We start from the raw sequence: 14,606 nt of genomic DNA on the forward strand, positions 1-14,606 counted from the left end.
GTCTATACCGTAAATGGGTGATGTTCTGACATTTAAGTGCTATTTACTATAAAACTCTCCAACATCAGAGCCAGGAGTACAACATATTTCTCTTCCGTACACCAATCAGATTGGCAGCAGGGGCATATTCTCACCTGCAGTTTTCAGGAGAACCCATCAGCTCATCAAAAGCCAGCCCTAAGATCAGGACCTCAGGGTTCTTTTATGATACAATTCCAGCCAAAGGAAAGGGCAAGAAACAGGCAATAAATAGAGCCTGGGATGAGTTCTGAGAACATGTCCATAGGATACTAAACAAGTGCAATTAATGTCCTCCTCTGACAAGAGATCAATATACCCAGTAGAAATAATGAAAGCATTCAAAAGAAAAAACAAGAATTATAAAATTCATTATGTTTTTATCTTCTCACTCTCAATGACATTCTGCAAGCAGTGAATTCTGTAAACATATTCTGTGCTCATAAAACATGCACTTTTTCCACTTGCCTTTCCATTTCAGGGAAACCTCATATCTGTACCTGAGGCTGCAATCAAGTGCAGTCTAGAGGACTGCCTCTCAGATGGCTAGCAAAAAAAAAAAAAAAAAAAAAAATTGCACGAATCCAGACAAACACAGCATAGATTGTTGTTTATAACATATCAAATGGCACACAGGGCAAACCAGAAAAAGCTAAAGCCACAAATGTCAGATTGGAAATTGGAGTGAAATTCTGAACAGTAAAAAGCAGTATCAGCATCACAAGAGCAAGTCTCTCATATAAAAGGGCCGTTATCTATTTAGAAAACCTTCAACTTTTTCAGATAAATTCCATCCTCTAGTCAATGACTCACCACTCTTGCTGTAAGAAACTGCAGCTAAACCCAAAAGGGTGTTTTGCAATTTTTCCATCTTGTAGTCATCTTTTTTTTCTTTATTCTAAACTTGTGGAACTCCACAGTGCTAAGAAGTATCAACACGGGAGAGCTGGAGCCCAATAGTACTGAAGCCTCAGTTTGATTGAACTGCATTTTACAGGAAATAAAGCCCACAGGTTCTTAAATAACCCGTGTAATAAAGCTCACTGCAACCTGACAGTGATTTCAAGACTAGTAATTGGTGTGGGAGAGTGATGAGAAAGGTAAAGGCTGCCCTAAAATATAGCAGGAAGATATAAAAGAGAAATGCCTTTCTCTAAACAATGGTATGTTACACAGCAACCTGAATAACGTTGGTCATCCATCTGAGAAACAGGTTAATATCAGCTAGAATATTTTCAGAGGTGGGTTCCTAAGGTTAGGAAAAGGTTGTAAAAGAACCTGCCCTCCTTGACCTAAAGAAAAACACAATGTGTGACAGTGCTTTGCAAAGACATCAAGGCTAAACACTGGAGAGGGAGATGAAGTGTCTAAACTAGAGCAAGAGTTTGGCACAAGGACAAAAGGGATTATACCTACTATGAATACATTCAGCCTGGAAAGTAGAAAGTGTCCAGCCATCAGAGCTCAGAGTACAGGGTAGCCTCACAGTGGGAATAACATAAGGAAAATAACCTAATTAGTTTTAAGAGGGAGATCGAAAAGTTTAAGAATGTCTCAACAGCAGGGGACTGGATTTGGGAAGTGCCTTTTAGTCCTGCGTTCAAGGAGGAAGACTGATCAGAAAAACAGCCAGAACCTGTATCTGCATAAATTCCCTTTCAAAAGCATTTTTGCAAATCAGTCTCATCAGGTTTAATTTCTCTCTTTGGTTCACAAACATGATCAGATTTGTGCAAGTGAAAGGGACCTGTGTGTACCTGTCTGTAGGTTAATATCCTGAGTTATAAGTGAGCCTCTGTTTTGTCACTGGTTCACTTAACCACTCTTAACATGGATAAGAAGCACTGCAGCAGTAATGTGGCAGGACAAGTAAAAGAGGATTTGGGGTGGGTTTGGACACCAGTGCAGGTACCAGCACACAAAGTAACCCACACTGGAACTGTTGTAAGCCTGGTATAAAACTTGTATTAAACTATCTGTAAGCATTATTTTCTTCTCTGTACTATCCCTTCTGAGAGCCCATTCACTATGATGCAAATGCAACTTTAAGGACATTTTTACACAAAAAAGAGATAAACCAGAAAAAAAGTTTGTGGGTTTTTTTAAAATATTAATCTGAAGGATTAGCTTCACCACTGTTGTTTAAACAAAAAACATCATAGAAATTACAAAAACAAATATAGGTACAAAGAACATACAGTAATTAACACACTGCAATACATTTAAATGTGTGTTCCCAGAACTTCAGAAAAGAGCTGCTATGACATTCAAAGTGAAATCTCCACTGAAGCAATATTGTAGTCTTGATAAATGTTTTCCCCCAGAACTTTATTCCCAATTAAAGAGGTCCATCATTAACTGCAATAAGCAGTAAAAGCTCCAGATGAAGAGGAAAATTAGCAGATGATTGTTACTTAGTTTTGTTTTCCACACACACATCAATATGATTGATACTGTGACTTCAACCTCTTCCATCATCATGTGTGATCATCCATGCATCATTTTTAAAAACTAGGAGTTTCTCTCCTACAACAGCATTTTTATTTCTTTGGCAGTCACCCATAGGGTATCTCCCCAAACCTACCAAGGCTCTGATTTGGTTGTCTTTTACCCATTGCCACCTTTCCCTCCCCAGCTTATCAGCCTCGGTGAGTTGACCTGAATGGCCTGAGCGCAGAGAGCCAAGCACTGTCAGCCCCCAGCCAACACCACGCCAGCTGTGCAGACCCAACAGCAGCTGACAGGTGGGTGGGAGACGTCTCTAGACAGGGAGAATCCTGGGCAGCTCTTCCAGTGCCTGCACCCTCAACAGAGAGTTCTTCCAGATGTTGAGGTGAAGCTTCTTGTGTTCTAGTTTATGGCCATTGTTCCTTGTCCTGTCACTGGGCACCACTGAAAAGAGTCTGGCACCGGCCTCTTGACCCCCTCCCTTGAGATATTTATTTACATTAATGAGATGCCCTAAGGAGCAGCCCCGTTCCCTCAGTCTCTCCTCATAACAGAGCTGCTCGAACCCCCAGTTATCCCCTGGATGTGCTGTTCATTCACCCAGCTCTCCTCTCCCTGCTGCTGCCCTGACAGACGAGCCGCGAGGTGGCCGGGGCCACATGGGGAGCATCCCCTCCGCAGGGCATCCCTGCTCTTCACCCACTGCAGGCTCCTCTGCGCCCGCCTCACCTCCTCCGGGGCCAGGCGGGCACCTCCGGAGCTGCCCTGAGCCGGGCACCGGGAGCGGGGCAGTCCCGGCCCCTCAGCAGAGGCCGCAGCTCCCCCCGCCGCCATGCCCGCACGGCGGGGGCGGCGCGGGCTGATGACGCCATCTTGGGCAGCCCCAACATGGCGGCGGTTCGGGCGTTGCGGGATCCGGAGGCGCTGGCGGGGCCCGGCGGCATCCACGGGGTGTTCGCCTCTCGCACGGGGCTGCTGCGGCCGCTGAGGGCTCCTCCAGCCTGCCCGCCCCGGGATGTCTCCTCTACCGGCTTTACCCGCCTCCGCCGGGCCATTACCCAGCGCGCTGCCGCCCGGGGGCCCCCAGAGCAGCGGTCCCTGTCCGGGTGTGCCCGGTGTGAAGGAGCCGCCGGTGCCACAGCGCCCTGCGGCACCTTAGCAGGGGGCAGAGGGGCCAGAGCCGGCCGGGGGGCTGCGCTGGGTGTTGGGCATGTGTCACGCAGCTGCAGTTCCTTAGTAGCCAACACAGGACCCAGCCGTGCAGGAGGGGTTGGCATCTGAAGGGAGTGGGTTATCACAGCAGTTATCAAATGTGCTGTGCTGCGGCTTAAGAAACCTAAAGTGTGACCCCAAACACTGTAGGCTGAGTGAAAGAGTACGAGTCCTTTTTAAAATGCTTCTGTTGGAAAAAAAAAACATAAAGCAGGAGATGGCAGGAGTTTAATTTGGTGTAACTGCCAGTTTACCTTAGGCACCAACCTAGGAAAATAGGCAATAATAAAAGAATGGAAGGCAAATGGCCCTCTTATTTTGTCCCTCAGGTATGGTCCCTGAGGCTCACTGATGGGGTAACAGCACTGAGCATCCTGCTGGGGAGAAATGAAAGACCATCCCATATGCCAGCACGGCCTGCCCTTGGCCCAGCCTCATCCTGGCTGGCTGCAGACAGGTTGGGATAGCACCTGGAACAGCCCTTGCCATGGCAGGAGCAGGAGCCTGGCAGAACAAGTGCTCTGCTATTGGCTTTATTCCCACCATCCCCAATGCTATTCAAAGGCAGACCCTCAATGAAGATTTTTTTGTTTGTTTGTTTGTGGATTGTTTTGTTTTGTTTTTCTTTTTTTTTTTGTTCCCCTCTGGGAGAATCTCAAGTTTATCCATGGATTTTGATTGCTACGTAAATCTGATACGAATCAGAAGTGACTATATGGAGACAATCTCTGCCTTTTACACACACCTGTCCATGGCTTTTGCAACATTATGGTAGTAAATCCTTTATGATAATAAATCTTTTACCACTGCCACATTTATATCCTAAGATCTTCTGAAGTCTGGGGCTTGATAGAAAACATTCTCGATATAGTGAGACATTTGCAGGAGCTTGTCCTTGGAGACTCTTTTGTTCTGAAACCTGCACTTTCCTTCTCAGAACTGTCCACAGAAGTGCTCCGAATCATATTTGCTTCTACAGACTTCTGAGAAGCTGGGCAAAACCCACTCTGTCAGCCAGGCAGGTTGGGCAGACTTGTTTCTTCCTGCTGGATTTTACAACTGTAAACAAGTCTTCAAAACAAAACAAAACAAAAAAATCAGCAGCAACACCAGCAGCCTTATTCTGAGCATGTGGGATGCTTCCCTGGATGCCTTTTCATTTCCTGGAGTGAAACTCAGACACACCAGTTCACTGCTGCCCTGAAGTGTGTGGAAGCTTTTTTTCCTTCTCCCTCCTTTTCTTTTCCCTCCTTCCTTGTGTTGATTTGTGGGACCAGAATGACTTTGATTTCAGCAAGTTTGCTGTTTATTCACGTCACAAGTTTGACAGCTTTACACCAAATCAGATTGCTGGGTTTCAGGAGAGCTCTGAGGCGTCACTGGGAGCTCCTTTAGATTAAACTCGCCTCCCCGGTCTCCCCCCTCTCCCCCTCCTTCAGAGCCATTTAAACCTCTCTGGGGCTTTAACAGAAACGTGCTCCCAAAAGCTGCATTTCATTCTGCCACTAATATGGTAAGTGCTCTTTGCATTTCTGTCGACCTCGAGGCAGAGGAGGAGAAGCTGGTCTCTCCCTTGGGGGAGTGCAATAGATTTTGTGCCCTCTTAAGATGGGAAAGAAAGGGGGCTCTTCTCTACCTGCCAGTGCAGTCTCTGCTGCTGTGCCTTCCCATGGGTGGGCAGACTCCCTGACTGAGACTCCAGGTTCTGCCGTTGCCTTTCTTGCAGAGATTTAGAGTTGCTGCAGATGAGGCTTATTTGGAGGAGGGAGAAAGGGTGAATCCAAAGACAACCCCAGGCTTTGCGGTCTGGGACTCCTGCAGAACTGCAGGGGCAGAAGAGAGTGCTAGCAGCCAGGAGGTGACTCTGCTGGCTCTGTGCTGCTGCTTTAGAGCTGAGTCGAACACCCATGGTGGCAGGAACGGTCTGGCTAAGGATAGCATTGGACCCCCCTTCACCCTAAACCCTCTCAGGACCGTAGCATTTCCCAAGAGTTTACAGGTGACCGAGCCGCCTCTCTGGCACAGCTGTGCTCGGAGCCCCAGTGCTGCGGGATCTGGCGGGGCGGCACTGCCCGCGCTCGGCGCACGGAGCGGTGCCACCGGGAAAACAGGGAGCGGGCACCGGGTCAGGGCTGGGCGCTGCCTCGGGGGCCGGCGGCGCCTGGCAGGGGCGGTGGGGCTGCCCCGCGATAGCACCTGAGCACAGCCCGGCCGGACAGCAGCGGGGAGAGCGCTGCCCCGCCGGGGAGCTTCTCCCGGGGCGGCACCGCTTCTCCCCGGGGCGCGCCGACCCCGCCGAGCGCCCCATCGCCTCGGCCCCTTCCCTCCGCAGAGCGCCGGCCGGCCGTGCCCCGAGCCGGACTTCGCCGGGGGCTCGGGCTGCGCCTGCCCCTGGTCCGCCCCCGCCGGGGTTTCCAAGGAGACCTGGGCCGCCGTCTGCGCCGCGGAGCCGCCGCACAGCCATGGCCGGCGGGAGGCTCGGCCGCCGGGTGAGTGCTCAGCTGCCGCCGGGGCGGCGGGAGCGGCCGCGGTTCCCAGCCGCGCTGGGAGCCGTACGGGGCCGGGATAACCCTGGCTCTCGTCCGCAGGCCAGTTCTGCAGCCCGCAGCTCGGTGCCCAGGACGCGGCGTGGCAGGGAGACCAGCTGTCCTCCCAGCTCTACAGAAACAAGCAGGTAAAGGCTCCGCGCCCCCCAGCACCCCCGGGTTTACCCCACGAGGCTCCCGAACTTTGTGTCACGGATTTCACCTTCTGGGTTAGCTTATGGCATGTCTCCCTGTCGCTGGCACAGATGTCGGAAGTGACACAAAACTGTTGTTCCTTGCTTGACATATTTGTCTCCCCCATGTTGTCCTGTGAAGTTGGACCAACTGTGGTGGGATTCCCTGTCCCTTCCTCCCCTCTTACATCGTATTTCAGCAGCAGCCTTGGCACTAAAGAAAACCAGGGGAATGAACAGGGGGGCCTCAGGCTCTGATGATGCTGTTGGCTAAAAGTGTGTCCTGATTCCACCAGGTGTAACTTCATGGGAAATGATTGCAGCAGAATTGCCTAATTGCATGGAAGATCAACCGTTTTGTTTTGACCAACAGGTTTTCCTTGTTACTTTATTTTCTCTTATATTTCATGTTTTTGTAAATCCCAACAAGAGACAGGAGAAACTCAGAACTGTTTTCAATGAAGGAACTCCGGTTTGATGACTATGATCAAGTACTTGGAATGATGTTTTGACACAGTCAAGTCAGTGAAAATTCAGATATTACCTTAAAGGTCCGTGGAATCAAACCATAGTTCCAGATGTCAGTGTACTTATTTCTTGGACTCTGCCTCAGTCATTTAAGTCTGTTTCTGACTAAGCCTATGCTCAGAAGATGCCTGTGATCCTTGCAGAAGATTCTTTGTCCTCCCAAAGAAGTCTCCAGAGCTATGATTAGGAGCCAAAAATCTATCTGTAAACTCTTAGATTTCCCATGGAAAAGTGTTAGGTTTCTGCCATACCTGTTCAGCTTTTGAGACCAGGGATTATCTCAACTCTATACATGTACCAGGGCTGGCAAAGTAGGGTCCAGAACTGAAGAGATCACTGAGTGCTACTTTATTATAAAAAATGGCAACTGCATCTTCCTTCTGCACTCTACTCCCATAAATTGTTAGTTTGCAACATTTTTTTTTTCACCAGCCAGCTCTAAATGGGAAGGAGGGGTGCAAAGGGATGTTTGCTGTGGCTCAAGAGATCCTGAAGCTGCTGTCATGCCCGTGACCATTTCTGGCTGCTCACAGGGCTACTTGTAATTCATTTCTATTATTATTCTGCGGTTGCAGGTTTTTTCAGAGTAATCTTTTCAAACACTCACTTAAAGATTAAAGGAAGTCAAAAGTGAAAACTGAACAGTCATGCCACTTAGATTTATAGAGACAAGAGGCTGGAGGGGGTGAGTTGAGCTCACAAAGCAAATACCCAGATCATCAAATCCAAGCAGCTTGTACCAGAGGGCAATTGCTATTAAGTTACAGAGTCAACATCTATTCATCAATATCTCTATTCCACAGCTTCAAGATACTTTGCTTCAGAAGGAAGAGGAACTTGCTAGGTTACATGAAGAAAATAATAACCTCCGACAATACCTGAATTCTGCCCTGATTAAGTGTTTAGAAGAAAAAGCCAAGGTATTGTGTTCAAACCTGTCATACAAATGTGTGCAGAAGGAACAGGTTGATTAGCTACATGCCAGTAAAATACATGAAAAATCTAAGAGTGTAGACAACCTGCAGCGGAACCCACATTCACATTTAAATTCACAAAAGTGACAGTTTGCTCCAGGAATGATATCCTATCAGGTTCTGACTGTGGAGACAGTGTAGCACCTGAGATAATTAAGTTTAATTTATTAGTTAGCTGTACGTAAGATAAGATTATATAGTCAAGGTAAAATTATTCCCTCTAATGCTTTTTTTTCCAGTAAAAAGTTCAAATTTGAATATATGTATTTTGAATGTCTCTCTTTTGTCCATTATCCCTTTGATAAGGATTTTTTTTTTCCAGTTTATTAATTAAAAAGTTGGGAGGGGGGTTTTATGTTGAAATACAAAATTAAACATTTCAGGTTAGATGAAACATTGTATTAAACTAAGTATGAAGGGTTGTTTCTTTAACATTTGAATTCTTTGTCTCACACCCAAACAAAAATAAAGAAAAAAAAAATTCTTTCTTGTCAGCTTAAAGACATTTTTTGCTATTCCAGCCTTGCCCATGAAACTGAACTATTGATTATTTGCTCAACTCTGTGGATTGGGCATGAGATAAAAAAAACTGTAGGACATAGGCAACTTTCCTTTTCCATCCTGTTGATGAGTTCATAGGATGACATCCTCCTTCCCATGGCCAGACCTGGCTCCTGGCATTAGAAAAGGTCTCATTTGTTGGCACAGCAGGGAGACATGGCCACCCCCTGTGGAGAAGGGTCCAGTGTGGAGCAGTGAATTCATGACATGGTGGGGAGCTTCCTTGTTTATTCTTGCCTTCATTTGACCGTACCTGGATGCCTGAAGGGCCCTTGTCCTGGGATAATGACAACTGAGGTGAATTGATGAGTGCAGTGCCACTCAGGCTGCTGCTCTGAGCAGTGCTTTGTCAGGATCACCCCGTTCCAGCAGGAGTTACCTTTGCAGGAGTTACCTTTGCAGGATGCAAAGGTAAGGCTGCCACTTTGCCCCCCATGCCCTGCTCACCTGCAGAGCATTGCTGGCACAGAGGCAGGTAGCAGCTCAGGGCTAGGAATGCCATCAAAGCACAGGTCTTATTGACATGGTCACACTCTTCTCTTTCAGGAACAGGGTTGTTGCAGACACTGTAAAGATACAAAATAGTTGGTCATACCCAACTGTTTAAGCAGAGGTTAAAAACAAAATGGCTCTGTAAGTACAGTAGTAATCAAGTAGTAACCATCTTGTGCATCTGAGGTCAGAAGCCTTCAGGTATCTAGAAATGCAAATTTTAATCTTCTGTCTCCACCTTGTTGGTTTGGTTTTTTTAATAGAAACTACTGTCTGACCATGGGCAAAAAACCTGTGCTATCCTCAGAAGTACCAAGAGGAGATTAAAGGAGGACCACTGCTTTGTTCCTCAAGAAACTCCTCATGCTTCCAAAGCTAGAAGGAACCTCTTCAATGAATTCACTGCCTGTGAAGAGCAAGCCAGCCCTGCTGTGGACAGCTGGGTCTTGCAGACCTTAGGATTAAAAGATGTGAACACCATTGATGAAGCTTCAGCTAACTACAGTGCTCTGTCCCCAGACCTTGGAAAAGACACCTACTGCCTGAGCCCTGGGGGAGCAGCAGACTATGAGCACAGGGAAGGAGCAGCAGCAGTGTTTAGCTGCAGCCATGTGCCTCCATCCAGCAGCAGCACCCACCCATGCAGCCAGGATTCTCCATTCCTTCCTCAATTTTCTTCAGCACCATGCATCTCTTCACCAGTGCCAAGTGTTTCCTCTGTCCCAGCCTATGGGTTGCCTTATTTGACTGGTGGTTTGTCACCCAACAAAACAGAAGTGGCCTTCACAACGTGCCTGAGTCCCCACCGCAATGTGAGAACGCACAGCTTCCACCAAGGACAGGCCTTTGTGCGCAGGGACGACGATGGGGGGTGGAGGTTCACCTGGGTGCCCAAGCAGCCTGAATGATGCACCTGATCAAGGCTCAGCCATAGAGGATGGAGGAGTCACACTTCACCTTGTGCATCAGACAGGTTCAGGCAGAAAACAGGACCCCTTTTGGGCTTCTCTAAGTGCTACTCTGTCACTAACCCACTCCTCATTCCCTCACAGATTTTCACAGATGTGACTCCAGATTGCACTTGGACAATTTTCTGCCTCACATGTTCAAGCTGGATTCCTTTCTCTTGTGCCTGTGTTGAGAAACCTGCTTTTACTTGTTTCCTGGGGTTTTGTCATCAGCTCCTCCTTGTTGCTGGTAATTTCCAAGCTGGAGGGCTTTCACCTTTGATGATTACTTTCAAATCCCCCAAACAGGAAAGCACTTTAGGAATATACCTCTCTCCCTTTGGAAATAGCACCTGTCTCATAGATATCCACAGATAACAAAGGTGGCATAGGTTGGGGGCTGAGGATCAGTTGTTTCTAAATGATTTATGTCTCTCTTGACTACACAGATAGCCTTGGATTTTACAAGCACCCATGGTTGCCTTAGGTGCTGCACAAGGCTGACCTACCTGCAGTTCCATGGTGCTGTCACATTCTTTGATGATGCCTCAAAATAAAAACAGGATTTACTTCTAATGCTTGGAGACTCCTTAGTTACAAGAGATTCAGCAAGGGCAGGGGATCTTCCTAAGGTGTGATTAAGAGACTGATGTGTTTACTAATATGTTTTAAAGGTATTTTGTCTTAATAATTAATTATTATTATAATGTCTTAATTTTTAAGGCTTTTTTGTCTTAATAAAGGGAGTTCACATGTGGGGAGGCAGTATCACTTAGTGGCTGGAGTGGGTCTTTGGGAACCCCAGCCTTCAATGCCAGCTCCTGCCTCTCTGTGTCTTCCAGGCTGGGATGGGCTGAGGGTAAGACCAGCATTTCTTTGAGAAGGCTTTAAAACTCTCTGAGAGAAAGTGCTGTAGCACTGTACAGGACTTAACTGTCACTAGTGCTTCTAAATGATATGAATATTTGATGATATGAAGTCAATGGCATGAAGGAAGTTCACTAGTTCTGTTTTCTGTTACCTTTGTCTTCAGTTCTACAGTAGTTTGACACCTAATATTCAAAATAGATTGACTTGGTTATTCTTGCTTTCAGAATGGAGCCACTGACATTGAGGAAGGACTTAGGTAAAAATAACCAAAATAGAGGATTTTTTTCCAGTGGCTTATTTTTATATAGAAAACAGGATATTCCTCTATTTTTAGAGGATATAAATATCTTCTAATAGCCTGTTGTGCCTTAGAATTGCAATATTTGAGACACTCCATGAGGAGCAGTAATGATTTCCCAAAGGACTTCCAAATAAACAAACTATATTTCTGGGTAGTTACTTTAACTGTGGCAGACTTCCAGAATAGGCATTATAAAATCATTGATTGTAGGCATTATTTCACTGGATTACAAAGCCAACTAAACTAAAAGATAAACATCATAAACCCACACAACAATGACTGCAGAAGAAAACCACGACAAAAACTCACTAAAACCCCAGAAAACCCAAACCAAACAATGCTCATGGAATAAATACAAGTATTTGTTTGGGGAGCTTGTTGTAGTCCATAACATTGTGGTCTATTGATGAAGACTGGTCAGACAAGACCACTGTTTCTCTAGCACCTTTCAGCTTTTCAGTGAAAGCTGAAGAAAAATCCTGTCTGACAAACAACTCATTTTTTTTCTCAAAGCATTTCTTTTCTACTCTCCCCTTGACCCACTATATAAGAGAGCATTGAAGAAAATGCTCCTATAACTGGAGTTTTTGTTGATGTGTGTGGTAGTGCAGGAAATGCCTGAACTTAACCTGAGTATGTGATGGGAACCCCTGGTACAGGTGATGTGGAGCATGCACAGCAAACTGGGAATAAGGCAGTGTGGCCAGAGGACTACACCCAACACAGCTGTAGATGCCACATCTCTCACAGCAACTGTAAAACAGAAGTAGAGAAACATCTGTCTATGTTTTCTAACAATAGAATGCTATTACATGTGAACTTCAATGTTATGGAGTCAGCAGCACTAAGAAGTGCTTTTGTACTACCAACAAATCTTAAATCAGGGCTTTTTTCTCTGAAGAGAGAGAAAAGCTTTCCATTTGCCTGACATTTCCTTTCCACATTTCTATATCACTGCATGTGAGAACTTCTCCTGCAGAGAGCCAGAACAAAAGTGTGAGATCTTTAGTAGAATCCTGAATTAGAGTTTCAGTAGGAACAAACTGATGCTTGAGCCTTTGCCAGCCTTTTGTACAGGGGTGACCAACCCTTTGTCTCATAGCAAATAAATTATGAATGTGAGGAAATAATTTACCTGAATGAATCCTCTTCTTTTCCAGTGGGTTCCTGAATTTTACTCTATATGAAGGATCTGAGTCCTGTTGGAGAGATTTTTTTTCTGAGCCTGACTTTACTGGAGTTCATTTGGGTAGAGGATCCCATGGTGCTGCTCCTGTCAGCTGATGGGTGCTCCTGATCTGCACATGCAGACTTAAAATTCTGGTGTAGGCAACTGCTTGAGCAAAGTTCTCTGTGGTAATGATGCTGCTGGGCACTGAAGCAGAGGGAGCACACTGGAAAGGAAACAGAAAAATCCGCAAAGCATTTTAACAAATAAATTAGAGTGATTTGTTTTACCCTGACACCACCATTTGAAGCAATATTTCCTGAGTTACATGAAGAAGAATAGAAGCAGGGTTTGCCTAACACCAACCCCTAGCAAGCAAATCAGTGACCAAACCATTCCTTTAGATAAATATTGCTCCTACTGCCAAAATAAAGCCATTGTTCAGCATACCTCACTCTAAACTGCCTGCTTCCTCTGAAAATCCTGCCTTCCTACAGGTGTAAATAGGTGTGGAAAATGAGCAAGAGTCTGAAAACATCTCCTGGCAGATTACAGTCACATGGTGGGATGTGAGGACAGTTGCTGCCTGGTCTGGTGCTGGGTTGATGATATGCTGATTAACCTGCTGTGTGCCCATGATTTCCTTGGGCCTGGAAGCTGCATTAATGTGGTGCAGTTCTTTGGCCTGCAAAGATGTGGGGGAAGCACTCTTGCTGGTACAAAGCCTAGATGGAGCTTTGAAATGGGTATTCAGTCTTATTTTGTGGTCCATCCTCCCTGTTTGTCCTTTTGTATTCATTCCCAGTGGGGGAAAGAGGTTCAAAGCCACCCTGCTGCTCATGGAATGTCCGAGGTAAAGCTCAGGGAAGCTTGTGACACATTACTGTGCTCCAGAGGTAACTAGAGATCAATGGCAATGAAAGCAAATAGTGGAAACAAAATCCAGTTCTTCACACTGCCATCACAACTAGGTAGCCAGGAGATAGCAGAGACAAGTTTCAGCTTGGTACTGTATTTCTAATTTCAAAAAAACAGGCAGCTGGAAACAAAGGCCAGAAGGCAAAAGTTCTGGGTTCTGATGCTGCCTCTGGTGTTACAGTTGATTTCTATGCTTTGGATTCGATGGACTTCACCACTGGACCAGTTCATAGCTGTTTAACAAGAAAACACAACTCTTGCTGCTGCAAACTCCAAGAAGTTCCCTCTTGACAAGGATCAGTACCAGGCCCATAAAACTCCAGAATGGGGAACTGTGACTTGAATGGCCATAGGGCCCTGGGTGGTTCTTTGAGCAGCAGTGAACTTCCTTGTCTGTAAATATTCATCTTGTATTAACATAATTTGTTTTATTTTTTTATTTGAAGTTTGCTTTATTATGTGAATGTAATGTGCAGCTGCATAGTTTAAAATAATCTATGTTTCTAGAAAGGTACACTAACAGAAATGGAAGTTAATTTAACACTTAATATGCTGATGTTCCTGATTTTTGTGATTTAAAAAGGCCATGATTATATGTAAATGTCAATTTTACCACTGTCACTAAGTTATGTCTAATAAAACTTAGGATCCAATTGATGCAATTCTTTCTGCCCACTTTAGCACCCCTTAAACCATGCAGCTGTTGTTCACATAGCACAGCATCCACCTGGCACCTACATATCTCCCCAGAGCACTGAAAGGCACCTTTATTTCCTGCAGTCACAAGTGTCCACACAAGGACATGCCATGTTTTATGATACCAGATCCAGCTATATTGACAGCCACAGGTGTGCTCCTTTCAACCTGGGCTTGCCCAGCATATTGCAGTGATCCATTATTGCTTTGACTCAGGAATAGATGCCATGCTACCAAACAGCAAGGACAGAGGGAAATATTGTGCTTTTAGTCTGTTGTTTTTGCAGCATCTGGCTCTCTCACTTATACCTTCCCAGGCAGCTGAGCATCCTGATCCAGAACAACCTGATTCATTATAGTACTCTCACTTCTCCTGATTTTGACTCTGAAATGATGAATTGCAAAATGGCACTGAGGCATCACATAAAGAGACTGGAGGTGAGACAGAAAAGCCTGATTAAAAAATTCAAACCTTTACTTAGATCTACTTGACAACAAAGGAAAGCTGTGTTAGTTATTAACTTTCCCTTCTGTACATGAGCTGGTTTATTGGTAACCATGCACCAGCTGGGACCAGAGAGATTTTTCATTGGAATGGAGATGGCTTATTGCTTATGAAAAGGCACAAAGTGAACCTTCCTTAATCTCTTTTGCCCTCATCTTGAAGCCATATTAAGTCTATGAGATGATTCATAAACACTCTGGCCTGTTGCCGGGTAGCTGACACCCTGTCTTAAAGAGAGAGCAGTCTATA

At 45.7% G+C, this 14,606-nt stretch overlaps 1 protein-coding gene across 1 annotated transcript; it reads left to right on the top strand.

Moving 5' to 3' along the window:
• The first annotated feature begins 3,354 nt into the window (after nucleotides 1-3,354).
• GMNC (geminin coiled-coil domain containing) lies at nucleotides 3,355-13,741 on the top strand. The gene is made up of 6 exons (XM_059855992.1): nucleotides 3,355-3,572; nucleotides 5,704-5,851; nucleotides 6,011-6,167; nucleotides 6,267-6,352; nucleotides 7,729-7,845; nucleotides 9,216-13,741. Exons 1-6 carry the CDS (start codon nucleotides 3,355-3,357, stop codon nucleotides 9,858-9,860), a joined length of 1,371 nt encoding a protein of 456 aa, XP_059711975.1. The 3' UTR covers nucleotides 9,861-13,741.
• Nucleotides 13,742-14,606: the final 865 nt, after the last annotated feature.

The sequence above is a fragment of the Haemorhous mexicanus genome, chromosome 10 (genome assembly GCF_027477595.1).
Source record: "Haemorhous mexicanus isolate bHaeMex1 chromosome 10, bHaeMex1.pri, whole genome shotgun sequence".
Classification (NCBI taxonomy): domain Eukaryota; kingdom Metazoa; phylum Chordata; class Aves; order Passeriformes; family Fringillidae; genus Haemorhous; species Haemorhous mexicanus.

What these genes read in the sequence shown, in the direction of transcription:
- GMNC (XM_059855992.1), top strand. Translation starts at nt 3,355, where the DNA reads ATGGCGGCGGTTCGGGCGTTGCGGGATCCGGAGGCGCTGGCGGGGCCC. An exon ending in GAGCAGCGGTCCCTGTCCGG is followed by an intron (nt 3,573 to 5,703) that starts GTGTGCCCGGTG and finishes TCTCTGGCACAG; the next exon opens with CTGTGCTCGGAGCCCCAGTG. An exon ending in GCGGGAGGCTCGGCCGCCGG is followed by an intron (nt 6,168 to 6,266) that starts GTGAGTGCTCAG and finishes TCTCGTCCGCAG; the next exon opens with GCCAGTTCTGCAGCCCGCAG.